Genomic DNA, 24,121 nt, shown 5'->3' on the forward strand with positions numbered 1-24,121 from the left:
TCTGTGGCTGTTTCTTCATCCATAAGTGGGGGTTGTAGCAAGATGATTCCTAATAGGATTGCTGGCTCCGGGCAGCTCGTTGGTCTACTGGGATGATTCTCGCTTTGGGCGCTAAAGGATTGCTGGCTCAAATGAATTTAGATACAAAAGTTTACAAAGTAGTCCTTTGCATATCATATACTGAAAGCATGGCTGTTATCCTCACAGTAGTCTGTTAACCGGGTAAATACTGAGCACTCACTGTTCACCAGGTACTACATTCTTAAAGTTAACAGTCTTTGGAGTAAAACTTGTCCCAAGAGCACCTGGCTTGCTCAGTAGGCAGAGCGTGGGACTCTTGATCTCAGGGTTGTGAGTTTGGGCCCCATGGTGATTATACAGATTATTTTAAAAAATAAAATCTTGGAAAACAAAAAGAATTGTCCCATTTTACAGATGAGGACACTGAGGTCCTAGTAAGACATGGCAAGTCAGTGGCACAATCAGTATCAAACCCAGATTTGACTTCAGAAAGTAGGCTTTACCCCCTCATTCTCCTAGCTTATATATGCTACATTTGATCATGGGGGATAGCGAGGAAGACACTTGGATACCATGTAGTAGGAGAAAAGGACTAATAGAAACATTTCTGGGGCACGTGGGTGGCTCAGATGGTTGAGTGTCTGCCTTCGGCTTGGGTTATGATCTCAGGGTCCTGGGATCGAGTACCACATTGGGCTCCCTGCTCATCGGGGAGCCTGCTTCTCCTTCTGCCTGCTCTGCCTGCTGCTCCCCTGCTTGTGCTCTCTGACAAATAAACAAATAAAATCTTTAAAAAAAAGAAAGAAAGAAAGAAAGAAACATCTCTACATGCTTCAGGAGAAGTGAGAAATCAAGAGTGAAAATGGGACTGAAGAAGGGTCTCGAGATGGCATATGAAACAGGGACTGATGCTAGCTGGCATGGAAGGAGAATGAATGAGGATGTGCCTCCATTCTTGTGCAAAGATGGGTAAAAAACAGGGGAAGGAGTGAGACAAACAAGGAGTAACTAGTTCTCCTATCACCTCCGAGGAGACACAAGGTTCAGGAATGGAAATGGGGAGATCTGAACCCTCCTCTTAAGATCTTACTGAGGAGAAGGCTGATATCTAAGAGACAAGGTCAGTGGAGACGGAAAGGGGCAGAACCCTGCTAAGAGATCAACGGCCATCCAGGAGCTGTCCTTGGTCCTGACTGAGCCTTGACCATCAGGAGCTGGTCAGGTACCACAGAGGTGGAGCGCTCTGGGTATGAAGACAGCTCCAGGTTATGCATTCCTCTTCCCCTGCGGGCTGCCATGCTTCCTACCACACATGCTCAGCCCCACTTTATATATCTTTCCTCAACCATGTGCAAGTTTGGCCTCCATAACCCCATACAAGAAACCTATCCTGGAATTGAAAACCACTCTCCATTTCCTCCCTTCAAGCTGGACCCTGCCCCACCTCACTTCAGCCAAAAGCCCCAAGTGCTCTATCTAGGAAACCATCCATTTCCATCAGAAATGAAAGTTGAGGGACACCTAGGTGGCTGAGTCTACCTTTGACTCAGGTCATGATCTCAGGGTCCTGCGATTGAGTCCTATGTTGGGCTCCTTGCTCAGTGGGGAGCCTGCTTCTCCCTCTGCCTGCCACTGCCCCTGCTTGTGTATGCTCATGCTCTCTCTCTCTGACAAATAAAATCTTTTTTTTTAATAAATAAAATCTTAAACAACAAAAAAAAGAAATAAAAATTCCTCCATGCAGCCTTCCCTCACTGGTCCCATTCTCCCAGCTTAACATGGTGGCTATGGAGTAGATTAGCCTTTGTTCAGAGAGAACAAAGCAAGGCAGAACTAGGGGGCTAGTGCTCAGCATTGTTGATTTAATAAATGTATGCATGCACGAATGCTGGGACTAATTTAATGGGTGGCAGTGTGGGTGGGGGGGAGGTTGGTGACATTACTGCAGGACCATTCCAACCCAAAGGCAATGGCAATATTATAAACGGCTCCAGCCTACGAGGCTTTGCTACAGTGGATCCCTTCTGCTCTAGGAGCTAGAAGTTGGCCCCACAACTCCCTACAAAGGCCTGGATCCAAACATCCCCTCATTCTTCCCCCAGGCCTTCGCCCAGTTAGGTGGTGGTGGCAGAGGAAAGGAAGCCGAGACAGCAATGCAATGAAGATCCAGGTTTACTCTTTGGGGACAGGGAGGGGTGAGGAGGCGTAGGTGGGACGGGGCGCCCCTCAGTAGTCAGCTGTATAATCTGTGCCATGAAGCCCCCGGCACAGCAGTGTGAATTCCTTCACCATCTCCTTCACCCGCCTCTTGTTCACTCGCTCACTGAAGAAGGGAAGGGAGATGAGGTTAGTACCATCCACCACTGCCGCCCTCTCCTCTGGACCCAAGCCCAGGCCCCGCCAGCTCTGCTCACCGAAGGATCTGCTGACTGAAGGTGTCCTTCTGTTCAGGGCTGAGGCGGGCAGAGGGAAAACCGGGTGGCTGCAGGGCCTCCTTGATCCACATGCTTAGGAGGCTGAAGCAGTGTTTGTTCAGAGCAAATAGGATGTCGGCAAAGCAGTCCATGAGGCTGCGGGAGGCCTGGCCCCCAATGGCCTGAGGGAGATGGGTTCTCAGCACACTAGGGCCTTGCACCTTTTGTGGCAAGGGTGCCTAGCCACATCCCACCCACTCCCAGACAGTTCCTCAGCCAAACTGCACATGACAAGTGAATACTGTTTTCTGAGAGCTGGCTGATCCTCACAGCAACCCTAACAACTGTCAGCCATTTAACTGATGAAGAAACAGAGTCAGAGAGTTTAGGGAACCAAAGGCCCCAGCTTCCCAGAAGGGCAGCTGCCTTGGCAGCGAGGGGCACCCCACCCCCCTCAAACACTGGCTCCATCTCACCTCCAGCACTGCTATGAGCAGCATACGGCCATCCTCTTGAACCACTTTCCCCACGGGTTCTACTTCCCCACACCGAGGCAGCAGCTCTGTCTACAGAGGATGGAGAGGCCTGTCAGCCTCAGCTCTTTCCCCACTCTCCCTGGGGACAAGACTGGCACACCACACCCCTACCCTCTGGAGTCCTGAACAGGGCTGGGTACAGGGTGGTGGGGGTCAGGACTGAGCATGGGACTCACAAAGAAGCCACAGGAGGCCTTGACAGTAGGTGCCTCGGGGAACTTGAGGGCCAGCACAGCTGCAGGAGAGGCAGAGGCAGATCAGATAGGGCCTAAAGATCCTCCTGAGGGGGCCCCAGGCCCTCCTGTCCACCAGGCCCCACTTACCACACTGGAACACAGCTTTGACATCCAATCGTTCACACAGGAACAAATCTGGCTTCCGCTTCAGAGCCTGCAGGAGGTGGAGCTGGTAAGCCCAGCCCCAACCAGCTGCAAGGACCAACCCTCCTTGCCCCCCACTCACCTGCCACCCCAGGCCCCAACTTCACGCACCATAGGTTACAGGCTGCCAAAATCAGCCACCCAGCCATCTCTGGGGGACCCACCCCATCCCACAGTTCAGTCAGTCAGGAAGGGAGCAGCCAGGGGATACTATGTACATGTACGTGTACTTGAATGCACTGGTGTGTGTGAGAGGTTGGGGGGGGGTTGTCACAATACAGAAAGCTTGGGTCCCAAGTCACTCCCTGAGCAAACATTTATTCTCCCCTCCATCAAGGTCAGATCTCCTGCAGGTTCCAGGTAGCCAGCAGTGACTGCTTTGATTTGGAGGCAGTCAAAACCCCCTGGATTTGTTAACAGGACAGCAGGAAGAGATGGCAGCTGGATGTGAAGCCCAGTCCAAAAGCACCCCTCCCCACATCCCATCTGCATTCCTCAAACACCCTCCAGCTTAGAAATAGGAAAAGTAGGGTAGCAGCCTTGGAGCCAATGGCCCCACCATTCAACCAGGACACCCTGTGTCCAGGCCCTTCTCAGCCACACCCAGCCCAGGAGTCAGTGCTGCCATGTGGGGGGAATAGAAGGAGTACAGGGGCCAGAGAGCCCATCCCAAGTGGCACCAGGACACGAATGGCAGGCACATCCTCAGGTCCCAGGAGATACTCTGCACAGCTCCAGCAGTCATCAAACACTGCTGCTCTTCAGCAGTCCCCCAACGCATACCATGTAGATGCCTAACCCCCCAACCCCTCACATACATTTCACTACCCTAGGTTCATTCATGTACAAACACACTCTCATGTACCTTCTCTGGGAACACCCTACTTACCCTCAAACACAACTCTATCACATCCCTTATACGTACTTCCCCACATTTGCAACACACCCTGCTACATATTCACACCCCCAAACCTCCCCACATTCCCCAGCCATGTCCACATGCCCACACCTTCAAGCTACCCAGTCCTCTAGCATATGTACTCTCCCGACACACCCTTCCACAAACACACATATAAGTGCCTCACCCCCAAGGATGCACCCTCATAGATACCCACACACATCCATCTAGGCCCAGAACACACTCCCTGTTTCCCATTCCCACTGCGCCCCACCCCCTCTACTAGACTTGAGTTCTAAGAGAGTAAGAACTGTGCCTGCTTTTGCTTACCATTACATCCTCAGCATCTGGCAGAGTACCAAACATGTATTACACACCCAATAAATATTTGTGGAATGATTAAGCAAAGAAACATCATTACCCCAACCCACAGGAACCTCCCCATCAACCCCACACTAACCCCATGTCCCCATAGCTCAACACATGTATCTTCCACAACCTACATCCCCTAATACAGACCTACTGATACCACTACATACACTCCTCCATTAAAACACACACTCCCACAGCCCAACACACATACCTCCAACACATATCACTGTCCAAAACCCATCAATGCCTAATGCACATCAATATACAACATCCATCAGTGCACACGCCCACACTCAAGTACACATTTATCCCAACACAATAGCTGCTCTATTTAGAGCAGCTACATGATTTCTGTTTCCAAAGTCAAAACACACAAATAAGGTCCAACACACTTAAACACACACCAAACACAAACACATCCCAACGCAGTCTCACAATGGAGCCAGCACCCCACCTCCCAGCAGCAGCAAACCCATCTGCCAGCCTAACTCAGGACTCAGGACTTTGCCCCGAGCACATTCATCTTTAGCCCCTCCCTTTAGAGCTCCTCCCGGCCACCTCTCCAGAGCAGGCTGGGGGCACTGAGGCAGGCAGTTCCCGGCAGGAGCACGGGGACAATGAACCCCAGGCCCTTTAACTCCAATCTTACCCCTGAACTTCTCGGGCATCACAGCTGCACAGGAGCTGCTGGGCACAGTTACTCCCCCTCCCCCACCCAGGCCAGCCCAGCTCCCTCCCTTCAGGATCGCCTCTCCCTGGTCTTGGTGGAAGAATGAGCTAGTTGAGGCAAAGGGGCACTAAAGGAGGATGTTGGGTTGTCAACTTCCACGGAAACAGATGAAGAAACTCTATTCAACTGAACAGAAAAAAAATTTGTCAACAGAAAGCTAAAAATAGGCTTAAATTGAATTTCAACATAAGAGAAAGAGAAAGAGAGAGAACAGAACGTGAATGAATAAAACTAAAACACACCTGTGCCAGGAGTTGCATAAATGAATCAACAATATCAGGATGATCCCTGGGCCCTAAAATATAATAAAGATGGAACTTAAGAAAAAATTATACAAACAGCAACTCAACCTCATATAGTTATGTGGGACTGAGAGCCTGCAGGGAGACAGCGTGGGGGCACATGAGCAGCAGGAAGCAAGATAAAGAAACAAAACATACAAAAACCATGAACTGGGAGAAGCCCAACAGAAAGAGACGGCAAAGTGAAGGACGGGCCTGCCCCAGCTCCCTCCCAAGGGGCCTTCCACCTACTCCCCACTCCTCCTCAGGCCAGTCCCCCCAGTGATCCTTTGGTGCTGGAGCAATGTTGGACTCCACAGAGCTGAACAAACAACCCCCACACTCTTGCTTCAGCCTCTGGCTGGCTGGGGTGGCCCTACACTGCCTCCTAGCACATACCACCCCACACTCGCCATCAAAGAGGAGGGCAGGGCTGGTGGGAGGTCAGTCCTTGGTAACTCCCGTGAATGCCTGGCCAAAGGCCCCGGAAAGGTGAGGGCATCAGGGCCTGAGCAGGTGCCCTCTCACTTCCGTGGCCTTAGAGCTCTGTGTCTGGCCAAGGAAAGGAATCTCCTGGGTCTACTTAAACCAGAGGACTTCTCCTTGGCTAGGGCAGGGCCCAGTATGCTGTGGAGATGGCTGGCCAAGCAACTGACAGGGTCTGGGGAAGAAACTGTATCATGAGGCCCAAAATGAGAGCCCCACCCAGCAAAGTCCCTCCACATGGACATCGACTCAGCAGAGGGCCAGGCTAAGGGCTAAACCACCAGCTCCCACCATCTGGACACACGAAGTAAGAGGGAAACCAGTCAACATGTCACCTCATGGTGCAGTGGGAAGGCAGAAGCTGAGAAAGGAATGGCAAGACTGGGAAGTGTAACAGGTAAGAGGGCCATTCTGTCCTGCAAGACAACCAATAAGGCCAACAAATCTGATTGCCGTTGGACACTAGTCTGCTTCCAATGCTGTTGACACCTGTGGTAAGGGCGAGGCATGTGCCTGGAGGGCTGCTTGGGCTGCTCCACTCTGAGGAGGAGGCACCGCACGAGCATCTGCCTGAAACACCACTAAGGAGCTGTGTGATCTTGTGCAAGCCACAAATGCCCAGTTTCCCCAACCATAAAGCAGACCATGAGCTCTTTCCTGCCTCCCTCTCCAGGTTACAAGGAGCCACTGAGAAAGCCCATCTCCTTCACACCTGAGCTCCGAGTTACTCAAGTCCTGGAAAGTGAGGCCCAATGTGCCCCATGCCTGGGTCCCCCTGTGGACAGCATGTTTGATATTCAGCAGATGCCCTGCTAGCAGTAGGCCCCAGACAGTGGGGAAGAAAGGCTCTAAGGGCAGGGAGACCTCACCCTCCTCTCTTCAACAGCGTCTGATACCTACTCTACTCTGGCCTTGTTCTGGGCACTGAGGAGGCAGAGAAAAGAGCCTCAACCCTGCCCTTGAGGGGCTTAGTCTAGGGAGAGAGATGAACACACAAAAGCAGATTACTGAGTAGGACTGGTGCCGTGTCAGCAGTGTGTACATGATGTAGTTCCAGCCCAAAGTCCGGAAACACCCAATTCTGCCCCAAAGAAGCCTCTGAGGACTGATGCGTGGGCAAGGCTTGGAGGAGGGGCGCTCACCCAGTAAAGGGCACAGGGCATTCCAGTCAGAGGATCAATGGGACAGGAAGGGAGAAGTCGGTGTGGCTGGACTGCTGGCATGTCGGGGACGCTGGCAGAAGACACTGAGGAGTAAGCAGGAGCTGCATCATGTGGGTGGGAGTGGGAGGAGAACCTGAGGCAATGGAGAACCTGAGGCAATGGAGAACGACAAAAAGGGTTTCCAGCCGGGGAGGAAAATTATTCAGATGTGTGTTTCCTAAAGAACATTATAACTGCAGGGTGCAAAGAGGGGCCTGGGGAGAAGGGCAGATGTCAGGGAAAGCAGTTAGAGGACTGCTGAGGTGATCCAGACACCCCACACTGAGGTGTGGTCATGGAGGGAGGGGAGAGGTAGGCAAACTATGGGATAATCAGGGTCCAGGACCACCCAGACTTGCCCCTGACTAGACATGAGGGGTGGGAGAGGTGGAGTTAAGGATGGCCACACCTGGTTTCTGGCTCAAGTTTCTGCCCACTTCGTACCTACCCACAGCCCACTGGAGCAGAGGCCAGCATCATGGGACCACACATTGACCATATAAACAGAGAGCACTCTGGCTCCAGAGGAAAGTCCTGGTTAGCGCCCAGCCTATGACCACAAATCCAGGCAAGACTCATGAGGCTAGCAGAGCAGCACCATTTCTTTTCCAAGTTAGAAGCCTGGGGTAGACAGCAGGGGAAGCCTGGAGCCCCCTGCTCCCAGCTCTCTCAGGCAGAGGGCCACAGAGAATAAAGCGCTGGGGCCACAGCCAAAGGGTTTCGACCTAGAGCGTAGGGAAAGGAACCAACACTCCCTGAGTACTTCCTGTGCAAAAAACCCCAAGTCAGGGGACCAAAAGACACTACTTTCATACCTATAACAACCCTATCGAGTACATGAAATCTCCACTCCATGGACATGGAAACGAAGGCTCCACAAAACAAAGGTAAGTGACTTGCCCAAGGTCACACAACTAGTTGGTGGTGATGAGCTTAGAATCTAGGTCTATCTAACTCCAAAGCCCATGTTCTTTCCCCTTTTCATTATATCCCATAGAAAAGGAGCCAGCCTAGTGCCCCAAGTCCCTCAGAGCTCTGGCCCCACCTTCCCACACATCAAGATCGGCCCTGAGCCCAGCAGGCCAGTAGAAGACATCATTCACTCTCTTATTCACTTCAACCTAAGATGTCAGCTATTTGTAGGGTGACAATTGTGCTGTGCTTGATCCTGTAAGTTTCCCATCAAGTCCCATGTGCAACTCAGGGGACAGAGGAGAACAGAGTGGGCAGCTTTGGCTCCCCAGTCAGGGAAGCAGAGGCAGTGGCAGTGGCGGCAGCAGCAGAGACCCTGGTCAGGACCTACCTTGCTGGAAGAGAGTGAGTGTGACGGAGGTGACGAGCAGGAAGAGGGCCTCAATTGGGGGAAAGTGGGCAGGTTCATGAGCAAAGATGTGGACCAGCTACAACAAAGCAGGGAATGCTGGTCAGTTGAGGCCCTGTCTCACAAGAACTGGCCAGCATCCCCGGAATGCAGGTCAGGACCCCTGCCAGGGCACCCATTCACCCCATTCCACCCATCCACCCCATCCCAAGGTCAGATGAAATCTAGAATACTGCTGCCTCAGTCAGAAGGCCCACCTGTCGAGTGAGGTCAAGAGCAGAGGCCTGGGGGATGGTGCTGTACATCCGACCCAGCATCTCACACAGCTGTGGCACCATGGGGGCAAAGTCATCCAGCAGGGTCTTAACGGACTTCTCAAAGATAGCGCATACCGCCTTGGGAAGGAAGCAAAGGGGCCCATGAAATAGACAATATTATGATCATCAAACTTGCCAAGAGACTAGATCTTAATTACTCCAACCACTAAAAAGAAACTATAATTACGGGATGTGATAGGGGTGCCAATTATCATACAATGGCAATCACATTATAACACAGAAATATACCAAATTCACATGCTGTACACTTAAATTTAAACAATGTTAAACATCAAATATATTTTAAGAAAGAAAGAAAGAAACCAGAAAGCAAAGGGGCCCTGGTTAGCAGTTCACAATCAGCTGGAACAGAACTGAAGCCCTGCACAGAGGAGGCCTAAGGAGGGACCCTTACCTATAAGCCTGGCCTGACCCTGCATGTCAGGAAGGTAAACAAGTCTGACCCTCACCCCGAAAGGCAGGAGTCAAAAAGGCCCTTCTCAAAGGGGCAGAGGATAGAACTTTGCAACTCAAGTCTTGCTACTTACATCTCCACCATTTCCTCTCAGAGAGCAGCAATAGCAAGAAAATCCTAAATTGAAAAGGGACCAAAGGCAGGTCTCTGATTACAAAGCGGACCCCTGACTGTCACTCAGCACCAACATCATAGTTCTTTGGTCAAGTACTTTGTGATACTGGGAAGTTCTGAATGCCTTCCCAAAAAATTCCTTGTACCTGTAGTGCAAGATTCACCTCACCGAGATGGGGCAGCAACACTTTCCTCCTGCTCCATATCTAAGCACAGTCACCATGTGAGTAGACAGCAAGGACAGGGGCTCACCTCCACCACCTGGGCATCATTCAGCCATTTGCTCAGCACCTTCTGGATAAGCTGGAAGACCTGCTGCAACACCACAACCACCTGAAGACACAGGAAGAAGTGAGGTGCCCCCACCACACTCTCGCCCACCCGAGATGGACAAGGTAATACAAAGCAAGCTGGAAGTTCAACTCTATTACCCCAGACTAGACATTGAGGACTCAGTGAATGGGACCTTGGGGGAAGGGCTAGATCACTGAATCCCCCATGAATGAAAGAGAATATCCTGAATTCTAAGGATCATTTTAGAGGAAGCCTCCAAGTGCAAAGCAGGGATATTATGAGGGCCTCAGAAAATTACCAAAGCTTTATAACTTAAAAAAAAAAAAATTATCCATTTCTGCTCAGAAAAATCCTGTTAGTGCCAAAGCCTAAGGGCGAGCCCCTGAAGAAGTGGAGAAGCTATGTCACCCAAACAGGCCTAGGGTGGAGAGCCCCAAGGTATACACATATATGGCAGTTTATGGAGGAACAGAGAGCAGATTGAGGTCCTGGGAGGTGAGGGAAGGCAGGACAATGACTATCATGGAAGGAGAAGGGACTCTGTTGGAGGATGCTGGCCCAAGTTTGATCTAGAGCCAAAAGGGAAACTGAAACTAAGGTGAGGAGTTGAGGAGAGGAGCCAGGATACTGTGATTTCCTTTTCTCCAGGAGAAACCCTGGGAACAATGACCCAAGCAGTCTCCCACATTTATTCAGAACTTTATAGTATGCAAAGTACTTTCACATATGGTACCCAGCACAGCTCTATGAGATGAGCAAGCCAGAGAGTCTGACATTCATGGTTTTGAATGGAAAGCTGAGGCTGGCCCCAGATCAAACAGCTTATAAGTGGTCACCCAACCTCCATGTGCCTAAGCTTACCATGGTACTTGTCACACTGCTTTGCGACAATCTGATTGCATGTATACATGTAGAGCATGTAAGTATCCCCAGTGCCCACAGGGAACAGGGAATAGTGAAGCAGAAGTTGGGAGTTAAACAGGGGTCCATAATTACATCACTTAGGAGGTTGAAGGATAATGCCAGTGTCCCCCATGGGGCGAAGGAACCACAATGACATCACCCCAGTTGGGCTGGGGACAAAGAAAACATCGCCCACAGGGTTGGATGAGGCAATGACATCACTCTCTATAGAGTGAAGGGCAATGATAAGGTCATTCACAGGGTCAGAGGACCAAATGCATCATGCCTCATGAGGCCAAGGGAACAATGACAATATTACCCATAAAGCTGGGGAGAAACAATGACATTCCCACAGGGTGTATGGTCAAGGGGACAATGGCAACATCACCCACGGGGTTGGGTCCCTGTGGCACTGGCAGCTTCCGGAGCTCAGGGCCTTCATGATCGTCCTCATGATGACTGACATCCAGTGTGGTGAAGAGGTTGGAGAGGAGGCCCAAGATGTGGACAATGGCCAGCTTGTTGGAAGGATTAGGCTATGGGGAGAATCAAACCAAGCTCTGGATCTCCCAGCCTCAGTTTGGCTCCTGATCCCAGCCCTGACTGCCAACTCCAACCCCACCCACCAGCAGCCACAGCCCACACAAAGGGAAGCCCATCCCTGCCCTCTGGCTACCCGTGTGTACACACACACACACACACACACACACACACACACACACAGCTCACTCACTATCTCCTCTGCTAGCTTCTCCAGCTGCTGGATGTAGGGCGAGATAAGCGAGTGCAGGTTCTTAAGGATCTCCTCCACCTGCAGGGCTGACAGCAGGAAGCCCAGTGCCTGCATCAGCCACATGCACTGGCTCGTCTGTGGGGCAGAACACAGAAAGTCAATCCTGGACATATCTGGCCATGGGTAGGAGGAATGAACCTCTTGGGGGAAGGTTCCAAGAACAGGAACAAAAGACAAGGGGTAGCAAAGGGCAGAAGAGGATTTCCACAGATTTCCACAATATCCCCAAGGACCCCTAGAAACTTCTGGGCTCACCTTGTGGATCTGTTTCATCAACACATCCTGGAGATAAACAGAAGGAATATGGGATCAGTGGAGTGCAATGGGCCCTGAGACCCAGCCCCACCCAGGCCCCTGCATACCTGGGAGACAGCCACGATGTTAGCAGCATAGGGTGGCAGGTCATACTTGCATTCTCGGCAGATCTTCTTGAGGGTGGACACAGAAGAGACAGAGAGCTCAGGATTGCCTAGAGCATGCAGTACAAGGGGCAGAACACTGTTGATCATGACAGGGTGGTCAGCCAGCCATTCAGACAGAGCTCCTGGGGGAAGAAGGAAGAGGGGAGGATATTGGAGGCAGGCCAGGCTGGCTTTGTACCATGTTCCTGTGAGGCACACAGAGCTTCTGGCAGGATCAAGTTACAGTCTTAGTACTGAATAGGGAAATATGCATGCACATCCTCAAACAGGAGCTTTATAGCTGAGAAGCAGGAAGGAGTTACTCAGAAGAGGCCTAGCAGTGCTGTTCCATTGACAGCAAACAAGCCTGACTGAATTGCAGCTCAGAACACTGTAGGAAGGATCCCTAGATGTGCCAGGACAGTCTGTTGGGTGCAATGCTGACTGTGTGTGTGGGCATGTGTGTCTCTCCCATTCTGGACAGGAACCAGCAGGCTGACTGTGGCTAGGGATGGGTGCCTGTGGCTCTGGAAATGTGCTCATGGGTGTGTGCCAGGTCTCACCAATGGTGAACATGACAGTATCCGCCAGCTGCACGTTGCTGATGCTGATCCGTGGAATGAGGCCAATGAGCCCAGGCACCACATCAGAATAATTGACATCGATGGTCTCTGCGATGGATTGGAAGCCATAGAGCAGGGCCTCTGTGTGCTGAGGAAAGAGGGTACCACTGGCTTGGCTGAGGAGGAGATTATGACAGTTCTGGGAGGGCTGAGGGAATCAGGTTTGGGAGGTACCTGCCAGGAGTAGGGCTCCTCTGAGCTGGTGAGCAAACGGCCCAGCTTGTCATAGAGGTTGCTGAGCAGCTCGGCCCCCAGCATCTCATACACATACATGAGCGTATCTGAGATGTCCACCCTAAGAAGCAGATAAAGACCTTATACACTGCCCGATCCTGCCCCCAAGTCCAGAAGCCCACCCTCACCAATTCCCTCACAACCCTGCAAAAATGCCTAGAGAATAGAGAAAGGAGCCCCAGGTTTCAGGAAGGCTGGTCTCGGGTTCCTCTCCTTATTGCCTTCATCAGTTCAGGACTCTATTTAGAGGTAGGACTGCCTGCTACCATCACCTGTAAATCCGGAACTGTTCCTTCTCATCTGAGGACCAGAATCCGTATTCCTCGTCAGAAGGGAACTGGGCCTTGTGCAGAAGCACATCCACTAGCTGGAAGTAGACTGGCCGGTACACCTGCTGGTATACAGCCTGCTTCTCTGCCTCGAAGGACAGAATGTCATCCTGAGAGAGCCAGGGAAGGAAGTTAGCCACCTAGGCACCAGGCCCGTAAGTCCATGATCTGCCTTCTATAATTACAGCTCAATCCTACTGGAGGTCACACAGACACACCTGCAGCGTGTACCAGAAGGTGAGGGTCAGGGAACTGGTGGTCTCGTTGACAGGGTAGTGGCCAGGGATGCCAGTACAGAACATAATCATGTTGACAAGGGCCAGGAAACTCTGCCAGTGCTCCACTTGATCCAGCAAGGCCCTTGGAAGGAGGACGTATAATAAGGTCATTCCACCTCCCCCAGTAGGGCTTCATAACTCCACCTCTTAGAGGGCCCTGCTATTCCCCACTCCTCACCCCCCACCCGCAGCTGCCCCACTCCTTACCGGGAGTGGTTCTCGCCCAGGGCCACAGCAATGCGACAGATGCCATGGGAGGTCTCCATGTCCCCATTCTGAACTGCCTGTCGCAGTTGATCTTGCAGTCCCAGCACCAGCGGGATGAGTTTCAGAAGTGTGTTCACATACCTGGAGGCAAGAAGTTAAGGAGACCCATCAGAGCTGCCTGCCCATCCCCCACCAGCTTTGAGAGAGACGCACATTCTCTCTGTCTTCCAGCAAGTCCCCTCCCCTACATTAAACCCAAAGTGAAAAAGAGATCAGGGCCTACAAGGTAGCTTTAATGCTGCCCATGTTGGGAAAAACCTCAGGTCAGGAGCCTACCTCCAGGAGAACTCTGGGAAGAAAGTATAAGAAGGTTAGTGTTGAATGGGTTGAATTATGTTCTCTAATTAGACTTACATTTGATGCTGGCATGGGTTAAGACGTCTGGTGAAGTTGAAATGAGATGCACATATTTTGCATGTGGGAAGGACATAAATTTGGGGGATTAGAGGGCAGACTGTTATGGGCTGAATTGTATCCTCCCCTCAGAAAGTATGCTGAAGTCTTAATCTCTAATATCTCAGAATGTAATCTTATTTGGAAACAGGGTCAGTGCAGATGAGGTCATAGAGTAGGGGAGAGCTCTACAACGGGTATCCCTAAAAGAAGGCAACCACATGAAGACAGACTTACAGGGAGAATGACATGTGATGACAAAGGTAAAGATTGGAGTCATGCAACCGCAAGCCAAGGAACAAGACTGCCAGCAAACCACCAGAAGCTAGGTAGAGGTTAGGAAGGGCTTCCCTATAGGTTTTCAGAGGAAGCCAACACTTTGACTTTGGACTTCAAACCTCCGCAACCGTGAGACAGTAAATTTCTGTTGTTTAAAGCTACCCAGTGTACTTTATTTAAAGTGGTACTTTATTACGGCCCCTCTAGGAAACTAATATAGACAGTGTTAAGGGAGACTGAACAAGGATAGGAAACAGAGGAGTTAATACAGGCTCAGGAGCCCTGATTTCAGGAGACACCGACAGCATCAATCCCCACTGTCCACTCCACTCCCTACCACCAAATCCGAACTCCTTTGTACTCTGGTGGCAGTATGAAGGGAGAGCAGTAGATGATGAACTGGAAGACAGCTAAGAGGCAAAATGGTCAGGACTTGATGACTGACTGGATACAACAATGGGGAAGAGTTAAGGACAGCTCTCAGGTTACGAGACAACTACTAAGATGGTGGAGCTGTTTACTGAGGTCAGGAGAAGTGGGTGGAGGGGGATAGTACTAAATTTAATGGAAGGCCAGAAGGTGGTAAGTTCAGCATTAGGCATGTTGAATCAGAGGTACCTGGTGAGATCTGCAAACAGAAGTGTCCAAAGAGTTGGATATGAAAACCTGAAGCCCAAGAGAGAAGCTGGAGCAGGAGACAGTCATGGGCAAACAACTGATAATTGAAGCTATGGGAGCAGATGAGCATTGCCCAGGAAGAAAGCACTGAATGAGAGAAAAAAGGGTCCAAGTCAGAGTCCTGAGGCACAATAATCTTAAAGGGGGAGCAGGGGAAGCACAGTATACAAAAGAGACAGAGAACACTAGCTCCACTCACGGGACCCCTCTCCAGCAGCCTGCTCTGTGGAAATCAGACTAATCAGAGGAAATGATACTCTCGGCAGGTTGGGGGATCAGATGCTTGAGACCCTCTGCTACCAATCATAGTGTCACCAGAGCAGTCTATGGAGAGGAAGGGGGACTGATGTACCAGAGGAGTTCTATCTGTATTTGCCCTAAGCAGGCTGCTAGGCAGGCAGGTAGTCTCATAACCTCCTCATAACCTCAGGGGTAGGATGAAAACAACAAGAGGCAACCAGCCCAAGATGTTGGCTTTCTCCAAATCCCCATTATGGTGGGACAAGGTGCCCATGCCAGGATACCCCCAACCCAGAGACAGCCCTAGAGGGTGCAGCTTGGAGACAGCTGGGATAGCTTCAGTCTCATGACCCTGACACAGGCTGCACCACCAAACAATGGGTACCTTCAGGCCAGACTCTGGCACAAAGAGCAGGGGGAGGGCCAAAGCCCTGGCCTGCGAGCTTCCCAGCAGCTGAGATGGGGGCAGGAGGTAGTGCTTTATCCCCAAAGCATCCCTACCAAGGCTCTCTTACACCTGCTGAAGTTGATGTACACAGCAGGTACTCAGTCTTCACTGGGTTCTTGATTTGTCATATTTGAGTTGCATAATAGGCTCAATCACGGACAATATGGTCCAGAAGGGCTCCGAGGATTACTCAAGGTCATACAGTAACTTAGAAACAAATGCCAGGCTGGGGCAGCCGCTTCTACTGCAGCAGGACAGCTCTTTCAGGGCCCAGCCTGAATTTCTCCAAATGATCTATGTAAATCTCAGTCCATATCTCAAATTTGAACTGATAAGAGCCGCCAAGAGTCAATCTAATTTCACCTTCTCTCTTCCCCCAGCCCCCAATGAAAAGCTTTTCTAGGATTAAAAACGCATTTTCAGGAAAAAGAAAATCAAGGCAGAGAGAGCCAAGCAGCTTCTAGAAGAGTGGGAAAGGGGACCTGAGTGCAAGCTCAGTTAAGGGGACAGCCAACGTCAGGACACCTGGGGAAAACAGTGGCCAGATGACCCAAGAGTCAAAACCACAGGTGACTTTCTCAAGCCAGAGTCCTGGAAACTAGACTAACAGAGCAAGGCCTAAACTCTGACACCAGGCTGGGTGCAGCCCACCAACAGGAAAAACACTTGTTTAGATTTCCTACCACCTGGGCACCTATTCCTGAGAACTGTGAGTAGGCAGAAGAACAAGTCTGAGGCTTCTGGAGGCTTGTAGATTTCGGGGAGGGAGATAGAGAGGATATCTTTAAGGCCATGGCTGAGACTGGGTTTAAGAGGCCTAGTTCCCACTGGTCAGCTCAAGCTGCCGGGGCAGGGCTGCTAGAACTTGCTGGCTGCCACTCACACTGAGCTCAGCCCAGACCTGCAATTAGAGCTCTGGGAGGAGAGCTGAGAAAATGGGGAGAGTTGCTAAGCAACCATGGGGGCTGCAGCCAATGGGCGCTCAGGAGGCTGTGGGTTCCCTCACTGGCTCCTTGTTCGCTCATTCGTTCAGAGGAGAAGAGGCATCAATTACCTGCCAAAGCCCTGGAGACTGGCTGGGCGGGTAAACCTGGGTGTATCCAAGGACACCCCATATCACCCATCCAGTGGCCCCGGGCAATTCCCCTTAGCCACTAACTGTCCGAGCCCAGCTGGCACTTGAGCTACAGGCTGCTGAGGAAGGCTAGCCCTGGGACTCAGTACCCACCTTGAGTTGGAAAACCTGGGAAACCACAGGAAAGACAGACTAACTACAAATGCAGTAACAAATACCATAAATGGTGGCAAGTACCATTTATGGGGTGAACAGGAACCACAAGAGACCTTTCACAGACCTTCTCTTCTTTGATCCTCATACCAAAATATTCTTTATAGAGCACCAGGAGCCCTGTGCATATTATCCTGTTTAAGCCTTTACAACTCTTTGTGGTTGATACGATCACACCCATTTTACTGATGAGGAAACTGAGGCTTAAAAATGACTTATCCAAGGTCTCAGATCTAGCAAGCGGACCATCTGAGATTCAAACTCAGACGTGACTAATGCCAAGGCTGGAGCCATTAACCACTCTCTGATGCTCTCTTTCGGTGTTTTCCCCTCCAACTCTGTTAAGCGTTTCTAAAGCCCCATCTCTCCTTCTTCTTCCTCTTTTTTTTTTTTATTTTTTTTTTATTTTTTAAGTAGGCCCAGTGTGGAGCCCAACTTGGGGCTTGAACTGACAACCCTGAGATCACGACCTGAGCTGAGATCAAGAGTTAGATACTTAACGGACTGAGCCACTCAGGCTCCCTAAAAGCCCTATCTCTATAGTGTTGTTAGTGTCTCCAGTCTTGCCCTGGCCATTCCAACCTATACTAAAAATCTCATTATGCCATTTTCTCTGCTTGAAATCCTTTAATATCTTTACATCCTCCTCAGGATGAAGACCAAAATCTTAAACCTAGCTGACAAGGTCTTGCATGATCAGGGATCAGACCTCCAACTGGCCCTTAAACTCTGCTGTTTAATCACCCCCACTCACCAGGCTCTCTCAACACATTTTCATTGCTCAGGCTCTTTAAAGCACACCTCCTCTGGGAAGCCTTCCACAACCCTAAGATAGGGTTAAATGCCTCCTCTGGGCTCTCACAGTACCTCCAACCCTGCTTTCTGCATTATGGCATCCATCTCATTGACCATCCTTGCCCCTTTAGGTAGGTGTCTGTTAGACTGTGAGCTTCTGGCTTGCTCAAGTCAACCCATTCATCTCTGTGCACCGGGTGCCCAGCAGAGGGCCCAAGACACAAACAGGTGCCTGACAAACATCTGCACAAACAGCTCACTACACTCACCTTCTTTCAGGCCCCTGTGGGTACTACGGTGCTGCCCACCACAGGCCTTCGCCCCTGCTGTGTTTCTGAAGTCTGGAACACTCACTCCTCCCCTGACCTCCCCCACCCCGCTCCCACCTCTCACCATTCAGGCAACTCCTACTTCTCATCTGTTCAAAAAATACTGAATGCTACCAAATGCTGCCAGGCACAGTGTGACAAAATAAAATGACACAGTGCCCGTCCTCACAGAGCTGAGAGACCAATGGGGAGACACACGGTAATTTACAATGAAACGGCGTTATAGGCTAAGAAGGAGAAACAGTAGGAGCTCTGAGATGAAATAATTGAGGAGACCAAACTTAGTGTTAAAAATCACTGATGGCTTTCCCAAGAAAGTGAAGTTTCAGCTAAGGTAGATGATGTGCCAAGTACATGGGATGGTTCAGAGGCTAGAAGGAGCATGGGACAGTCAAGGAACTGAAGAGATCATATGAGAGTGAAGAAAGGAGTGTGGCATGAGAAGAGGCTAGAGATGAGCCACAGTGTGCAGCACCTTTGTGAATCACATTAAGGATTCTGAACTTCATCCTAAGAACTGTAAAAAGCCACTGACGGGGTCTGAGCAGAAAGGACAAACTGGATCCTCATTTTCAAAAGACCTCTCTGGCTGCGGGGTGTGCAGTAAAAGGTACAAGAGTAAAAACCAGGGGACTAGTGAAAAAGCTCTGCAGTAATTTGGGGAGAGAGATGATGACAGCTTGGACTAGGGTGGTGGCAGTGGAGACGGAAAAAATAGATTTGCAATATGGTCAAGAGTAGAACAGCCAGGACTTGGCGACTGATTGGTGGAGAGAAAAAGAAGAAAGAGTCAAATATTGTAATGAATAATTTGTTGGATGGTTAGTTGTCTGTCTCCCTCTCTGAACCATAAGGACCACGTCTTGTTTGCTTCCTTGTGTATCACCAGCATAAGAGCACGTATGCCATAGGCACTCAAATAGTGTTTACTGAATGGATGGATGGATCGCCAAGCAAGCTGTCCTTCTCTGGGAAGATGGGGACCAGCTCACCTCTGGGCATCAGGCTGCGAGATGGCATTGACAATGGCCTCCACACTGCTGTCGAAGAGCTCTGAGTCCTGCAGAGCAGCAAAGGCAGCCTGAATGAGCGCCTCACAGTCCTGCAATGGCACCTCCAGCTGCACCCAGCTGGAAAAGCACTTGAGCACCTTCTGACGCACACAGCTGGGTGAGCTGGGCTGCTGTAGCAGCTGCTCTAGCAACGGGAAGACAGCCCCGCACTCCACTGCCAGGCTGGCCCGCACCAGGCCTTTGCGATACTGGGGAAGACGGCTCGTCTGGAACTCCTCCGGCAGCACTGTCAGCAGCTCGAGTAGGGCCAGGCAGCGGCCCTGACCATCCACCGGTGAGTCCTCAGCCTGGAAGAGCCGTACCATATCTGCCACAGCACATGGCCAAGCGTCAGGCATCATGCTGAGAGCCAGGGAGGCCAGTGCCACACAGAGCCGAGTCAGCACAATCTTGGAGCCACTAGCAAAGTGGGTGATCTGGGTGAAGAGCTGTGCCTTTAGACTTTCATACTGGTCAGTGGGTATGTCACTCCAGTAGCGAGAGATCTTGATGTGCAGGGCACTGGCCCCAAAGTACTGGATCTCAGGCACCTTGTCGGGCTGCAGTAGCTGCCAGCTGAAGTGCCAGGCCTGTGGGGAGACCTGGGCCTGCATCAGCCATTTCTGAGCCAGGTTCTTGTTCTCAATGTTGGGATCGTAGTAGAGCTGGTGCAGCGCCTGCAGGACAGCACAGGACTGAGCAGGTGCTGGGCACTCTGGATCCTGCCAGAGCCCAGAACAGAGGGTATGACTTGGTCCTGCAAGTCTGCTCTCTCTGAGGGGCTGAGCAGGAAGAGCCCAGGGCTCTACAGTGTTTTCTGAGCCCAGGGTTCTACTGATATCTTGAGAGCCTGAACTCTGCCCGTGCTCTACCATATTCTCTTCTCCTTATAGCAAAGCATTATGGGTTCAGAGAGTGAACCTCCACAGGAAGTCAGAAAGAGGAGGTTGAGCTCCCCAAAAGGGAGACACCTGAGGTAAAAGACAAGGCCCAGGTTGAAGGAATGGCTCCACAGGGATGAAGCTAAGCCCGAGTAGAACATGGAATAGCCTGAGGGGCCCTGACCCTCCCAGGCACAGCTGCTCCCATCAACTCCAAGACTTCTACTCAGCTCCCCCAGGATCATCCCTAGGTCACTCCAGATGCTGGCACCAAAGCCAGTGTGAAATCTGAGCAGGGCTAAGATTTTGCCAGGCAGCCAGAGACATACTGGAAGGGAGGGTGAGCACAGCCCTCAGAGAGCCACACGTGAGGGTCCAAAAAGCTGGTCAAGAAGTCTTGGCTAGCAGCCCTGGCAAATGCCTTGTCTGGAGCTCTCAACTAGCCAAATCCCCAGGGCCCCAATTCCATAGGGACTTCACACAGTAAGAAAACAGTGGTTTGTCTCCCTGGCAGCACATGGAAGAGTGCGCCACCATGCCAACACCGCCCAGCCCCAGGGAGTAGAACAGCCAGGTCAGGACTCTGACCCCCTAAGCAGGCTCCATTCAAGTAGTCTTAGCCCAATCTGTACTTCTGACAGCAAGTTCTAGCTACTGTCCCTTTTTTGACCACTCCAGGATGCTGAGGCAGGCACAGAAAAGCAGAAGGGTTGCATTCTTGCATTTGGAATGGCAAAAAGGGATCAAGAATAACAAGTGAATATCTGTTACCATTCCCCGCTTCCCAGCAAGGTAGCCCTATCTCCCCATACATCACAGTGGGGAGGCATTTCTGCATCCCAGACCTCCGGGGCAGAACACAGAAAAGAACCAGAGAAGCAGTTCAAAAAAGATGGCCTGGGCAGTGGGAGAACCTGGGAAGGCCATGGCAGGAAGCTGTGTGGGCAGGAGAGCAAGGAAAGGACCCTGAGGCTGCCAGCAGGACTGAACCCCTTGAACCCAGCACAAAACAAAGGGGGCCAGCCCTTCCCGCCTGCCCAGGACTGGTCTGGCCTCCATCCAATATAAGAAGGACCCTTCTCCAAGAAAGAGTGAAAACAACCCAGACTGTTTTAGTTTCAGGTAATTTTCTGAGCCCCTGGGTCACAAAACAGGTCCAGGATGGCTCAGCATCTGTAAGGTTCCTGGAGACTGAGCTGCAGGTCTCCTGGGTTCCTGGTTTCTTACTGCACTGCTCATGCCGTTCCCATGGAGCTGGAGAATAGCCAGTGTGGCTATAGGTCTAGGCCATCAGCACTCTGGAGGGACCATCCCAAGACCCTAGAGTATCCACAGAGAGCCATGTCTAAGGAAAGCCAAAAATAGACCATTAGGACACCACTACACTGCTGTGCATGCCTGCCCAGAGAGACGGCAAATGCCAGGTGCTCTGGGGGCACCATCCCAGCAGGCACCCAGCCCAAGCCTGGGCTCTGGCATTGGTATCAGTCCCCAAAACTTCTGCTCTGTCACTGGGCTGCCCACCCCAGGGCCCTCATACCTTCTCCACGTTCTCCACAGTGAAGTCCAAGGCTGGTGCTGCTCCAGCCCCTGTAGCCCCTGGCTGCTCCTCCCGCCGCTCCATTTTTGCTCCCTCCCCAGCAGGGAGGTGGACCCTGACCTGTCTCCTGCCCCAGCCCCTTGGCTGCTGGCCCCCTGCTAGACCCCGGCTTGGGTCCCCAGGAAGCGGTGGGGTGACAGGGGGCCCAGGGCGGGCATGGCTGCCGAGGCCTCCCCACCTCGGTCGGGGATGGGGGGCTTGCCAGAGGCCAAAAGGGTGCTCTTAAGAGGAAGCCAATGAGGGGGACTCCGAAGAGGGAGCCGTCAGTGAAGAGTTCGCAGGCGGGGGTCCCGGTGGTGGGTTACGGCTCTGTCCCCAGAATCTCTGAGGAAGGAGTCATAGGGAAGGCAGGCCTGTGGGGGAAACCGAGCCCCTGGCCCGTGAGAGGTCACAGGGTCGATGGTCTGTACCCACAACACCCTCGTCTGAGGGAGCTCTCGGGTCCTACGAGGAGGTCACGGGGTAGGGGGTGACGAGGGAGAGAGCCCTTCGCGGGTTACGGAGGCGTCCGACGAGGCGCAGGGGTGCAGCTTCGCGAGTCTAGGGCGAGGAGTCCGTAGAGTTGAGGGGCTGTGGCAGGTCCCCTCCGCTCGGCCTGGCCCGCGCTCTTCTCACCGCCCGGCTCCGGCCCCGCTACCGCCGCCGCCGCCGCCCTAGTGACTGACAGGCGAGCCGGCCCGGCCGGGACGGGGCGGGGACCTCAGCGAGGCGCGGGCTGCCCCCAGCGCCTGTTCCCGGCACGGCCGACTCAGGCGCCACCCTCCCCCCGCGCCTGCCCTGGCCCGGCCCGGCCCGGCACAGCCCGGCACGGCCCAGCGGAACTGCGCAGAAACTCATTCCGGGTCTCTGGTCTTGTCCTCGCCCAGGCCCGCGCGCCCCCGAGCAGGCGACGGAGCGGCGCGGCGCTCGAGGCCCCCACAAGGCCCCGCCGCTGGGTACCCTGGGAAACGTAGTCCGCATTGCGGCTAGCGGGAGGGCGGCGCCTTGCGGCAGAGGTCGGGAGCACGTGGACTGGGGACCCGTGGAGCCCCGCCGGCCCCAGACCTCCGGCCCGCCTCAGGGTCAGATCTGCGGGAGGCGCTGATGAGCAGTTCCCTAGGAGGACGTGACCGAGGGGGCCGGTGGTTTGAGCTGGGAATGCAGGCTAGAGGAAAAGGCGTGCGTTGGGGCTTGGCATGGAGGAACAGGTCACCGTGGTGCCGTGCTGCCGGCGCCTCCTGGGGTCCGGGAAGAGGGCAATCTGGGCAGAAGGCATCAGCACCGCCCACAGTAGAAAGGGGGCTTGGTGCGCCCCAGGAATAAAAAAGGACGGCTCTGCGAGTGCTCAGACCAACCAGGAAACCACATACCATGGACAGTACTCGGAGAATTTCCTAGGGTGCTTGGAAGCAGCATCTCTTTATGAGTAATTAGAATAAGAATAGCTCACATTTAAGTGCTAGGAACAAGTAGTACTTTGCATACCTAAGTCTGATTCTCTGGACAACTCTGCGGTGGGTTTTTTAGTCACCATTTTCCGATGAGGAAACAGATCGAGAAAGGTTGAGCTTTCAGCTAGTGTAGCAGAGACCAGCATAGATCTGGTTGACTGCAGACCCCAGCAGACTCTACTCCTTCACTTCCACTTGTCCTTATGTTAACTCTTATTTTTAAAGTTTATTTATTTAAGTAATCTCTGCACCCAACGGTGGGGACCAGACTCACAACCCTGAGATCAAGAGTCCCATGCTTTTCCGAATGAGCCAGCCAGTCACCCCGATCTTTTATTAACTCTTGCCAGTTATCCCAGCAGGGGAAAAAAATGATCAAAAGGGAAAGGAGGACTTGTATTTGTATTCAGTGGAGGAAGCTGACATTGGCAAATACCTGCTAAGGCTGAAGAAGGTGAGTGCAGGCTTCCCTGAGGAGGAGAAACTTGGTCTGGGCTTGAAGAAGAAAGGTGTAAGGAGAGGGGCTGGATTAGCTCGGAAGCAAAATCTAGTGGGAGTCTAGTCATTCAACAAATCTTAAGTGGGGTTTCAAGTGGGCAGTGATGATTGGATTTGCATTTTAGAAAAACCTATCTGTAGGATGTAGGATAAATTGAATTCATCACTTGGGTGTGCAGGGAGTGAACCCCCCGGCTTTCATCAGAGTTCCTAAGGACTTTACAACCCCCAAACAGGTTAAGAACCACTCCTGTGACCAAGAAAGGTGATCTCACATAGTGCAGATTCTCCTAGATCTTTTCTTTGATCCCTTAGCTTTCTACACAGCCTCTCCTTTCCCAGATGAGACCTCAGTGAGTCAGCTGGTGCACATACACTCTGTCACAGGGGGAAACAGGACCATTTTTGGACAAGAGAGGAAGAAAGCCATTGGCAAGTGCAGGGGGCAGCACGTAAAACCCCACACCTCAGTTCCTGGATGAACCAAATGTTCAGGGAAGTTTTGGGTGCTCCCTGAAGCTTTAAAAACTGCCATTTCAAA

At 52.0% G+C, this 24,121-nt stretch overlaps 1 protein-coding gene across 3 annotated transcripts; it reads right to left on the minus strand.

The window, feature by feature from the left end:
• Positions 1-2,175: 2,175 nt before the first annotated feature.
• IPO13 (importin 13) lies at positions 2,176-22,489 on the minus strand. 3 transcript variants are annotated; one of them, XM_032301615.1, is made up of 20 exons: positions 21,593-22,483; positions 19,112-19,848; positions 13,610-13,750; positions 13,343-13,484; positions 13,068-13,234; positions 12,736-12,856; positions 12,502-12,649; positions 11,900-12,081; positions 11,793-11,819; positions 11,478-11,612; positions 11,137-11,280; positions 9,800-9,880; positions 8,899-9,036; positions 8,624-8,720; positions 5,594-5,646; positions 3,295-3,361; positions 3,148-3,206; positions 2,912-3,001; positions 2,436-2,617; positions 2,176-2,344 (listed from the first exon to the last, which is right to left on the minus strand). In XM_032301615.1, the coding sequence occupies exons 1-20, from the start codon at positions 21,674-21,676 to the stop codon at positions 2,248-2,250; spliced, it is 2,892 nt and encodes a 963-aa protein (XP_032157506.1). In that variant the 5' UTR covers positions 21,677-22,483; the 3' UTR covers positions 2,176-2,247. The 3 variants fall into 3 exon arrangements, 2 of the variants coding, with proteins under 2 accessions (XP_032157506.1, XP_032157507.1); XR_004276056.1 differs by lacking the exons at positions 2,176-2,344; positions 2,436-2,617; positions 5,594-5,646 and having other exon boundaries at positions 2,943-3,001; positions 21,593-22,486; XM_032301616.1 differs by lacking the exons at positions 2,176-2,344; positions 2,436-2,617; positions 2,912-3,001; ... (1 more) ...; positions 3,295-3,361; positions 5,594-5,646 and adding an exon at positions 5,667-7,414 and having other exon boundaries at positions 21,593-22,489.
• Positions 22,490-24,121: the final 1,632 nt, after the last annotated feature.

This window comes from Mustela erminea, chromosome 10 (assembly GCF_009829155.1).
Source record: "Mustela erminea isolate mMusErm1 chromosome 10, mMusErm1.Pri, whole genome shotgun sequence".
In the NCBI taxonomy this organism is placed as follows: domain Eukaryota; kingdom Metazoa; phylum Chordata; class Mammalia; order Carnivora; family Mustelidae; genus Mustela; species Mustela erminea.

Coding starts and splice junctions, on each gene's coding strand:
- IPO13 (XM_032301615.1), bottom strand. CDS start 21,676: ATGGAGCGGCGGGAGGAGCAGCCAGGGGCTACAGGGGCTGGAGCAGCA. Junction 19,849..21,592: donor CTGTGGAGAACGTGGAGAAG/GTATGAGGGCCC, acceptor GCTGTCCTGCAG/GCGCTGCACCAGCTCTACTA. Junction 5,647..8,623: donor ACTCACTCTCTTCCAGCAAG/GTAGGTCCTGAC, acceptor ATTATATTTTAG/GGCCCAGGGATCATCCTGAT.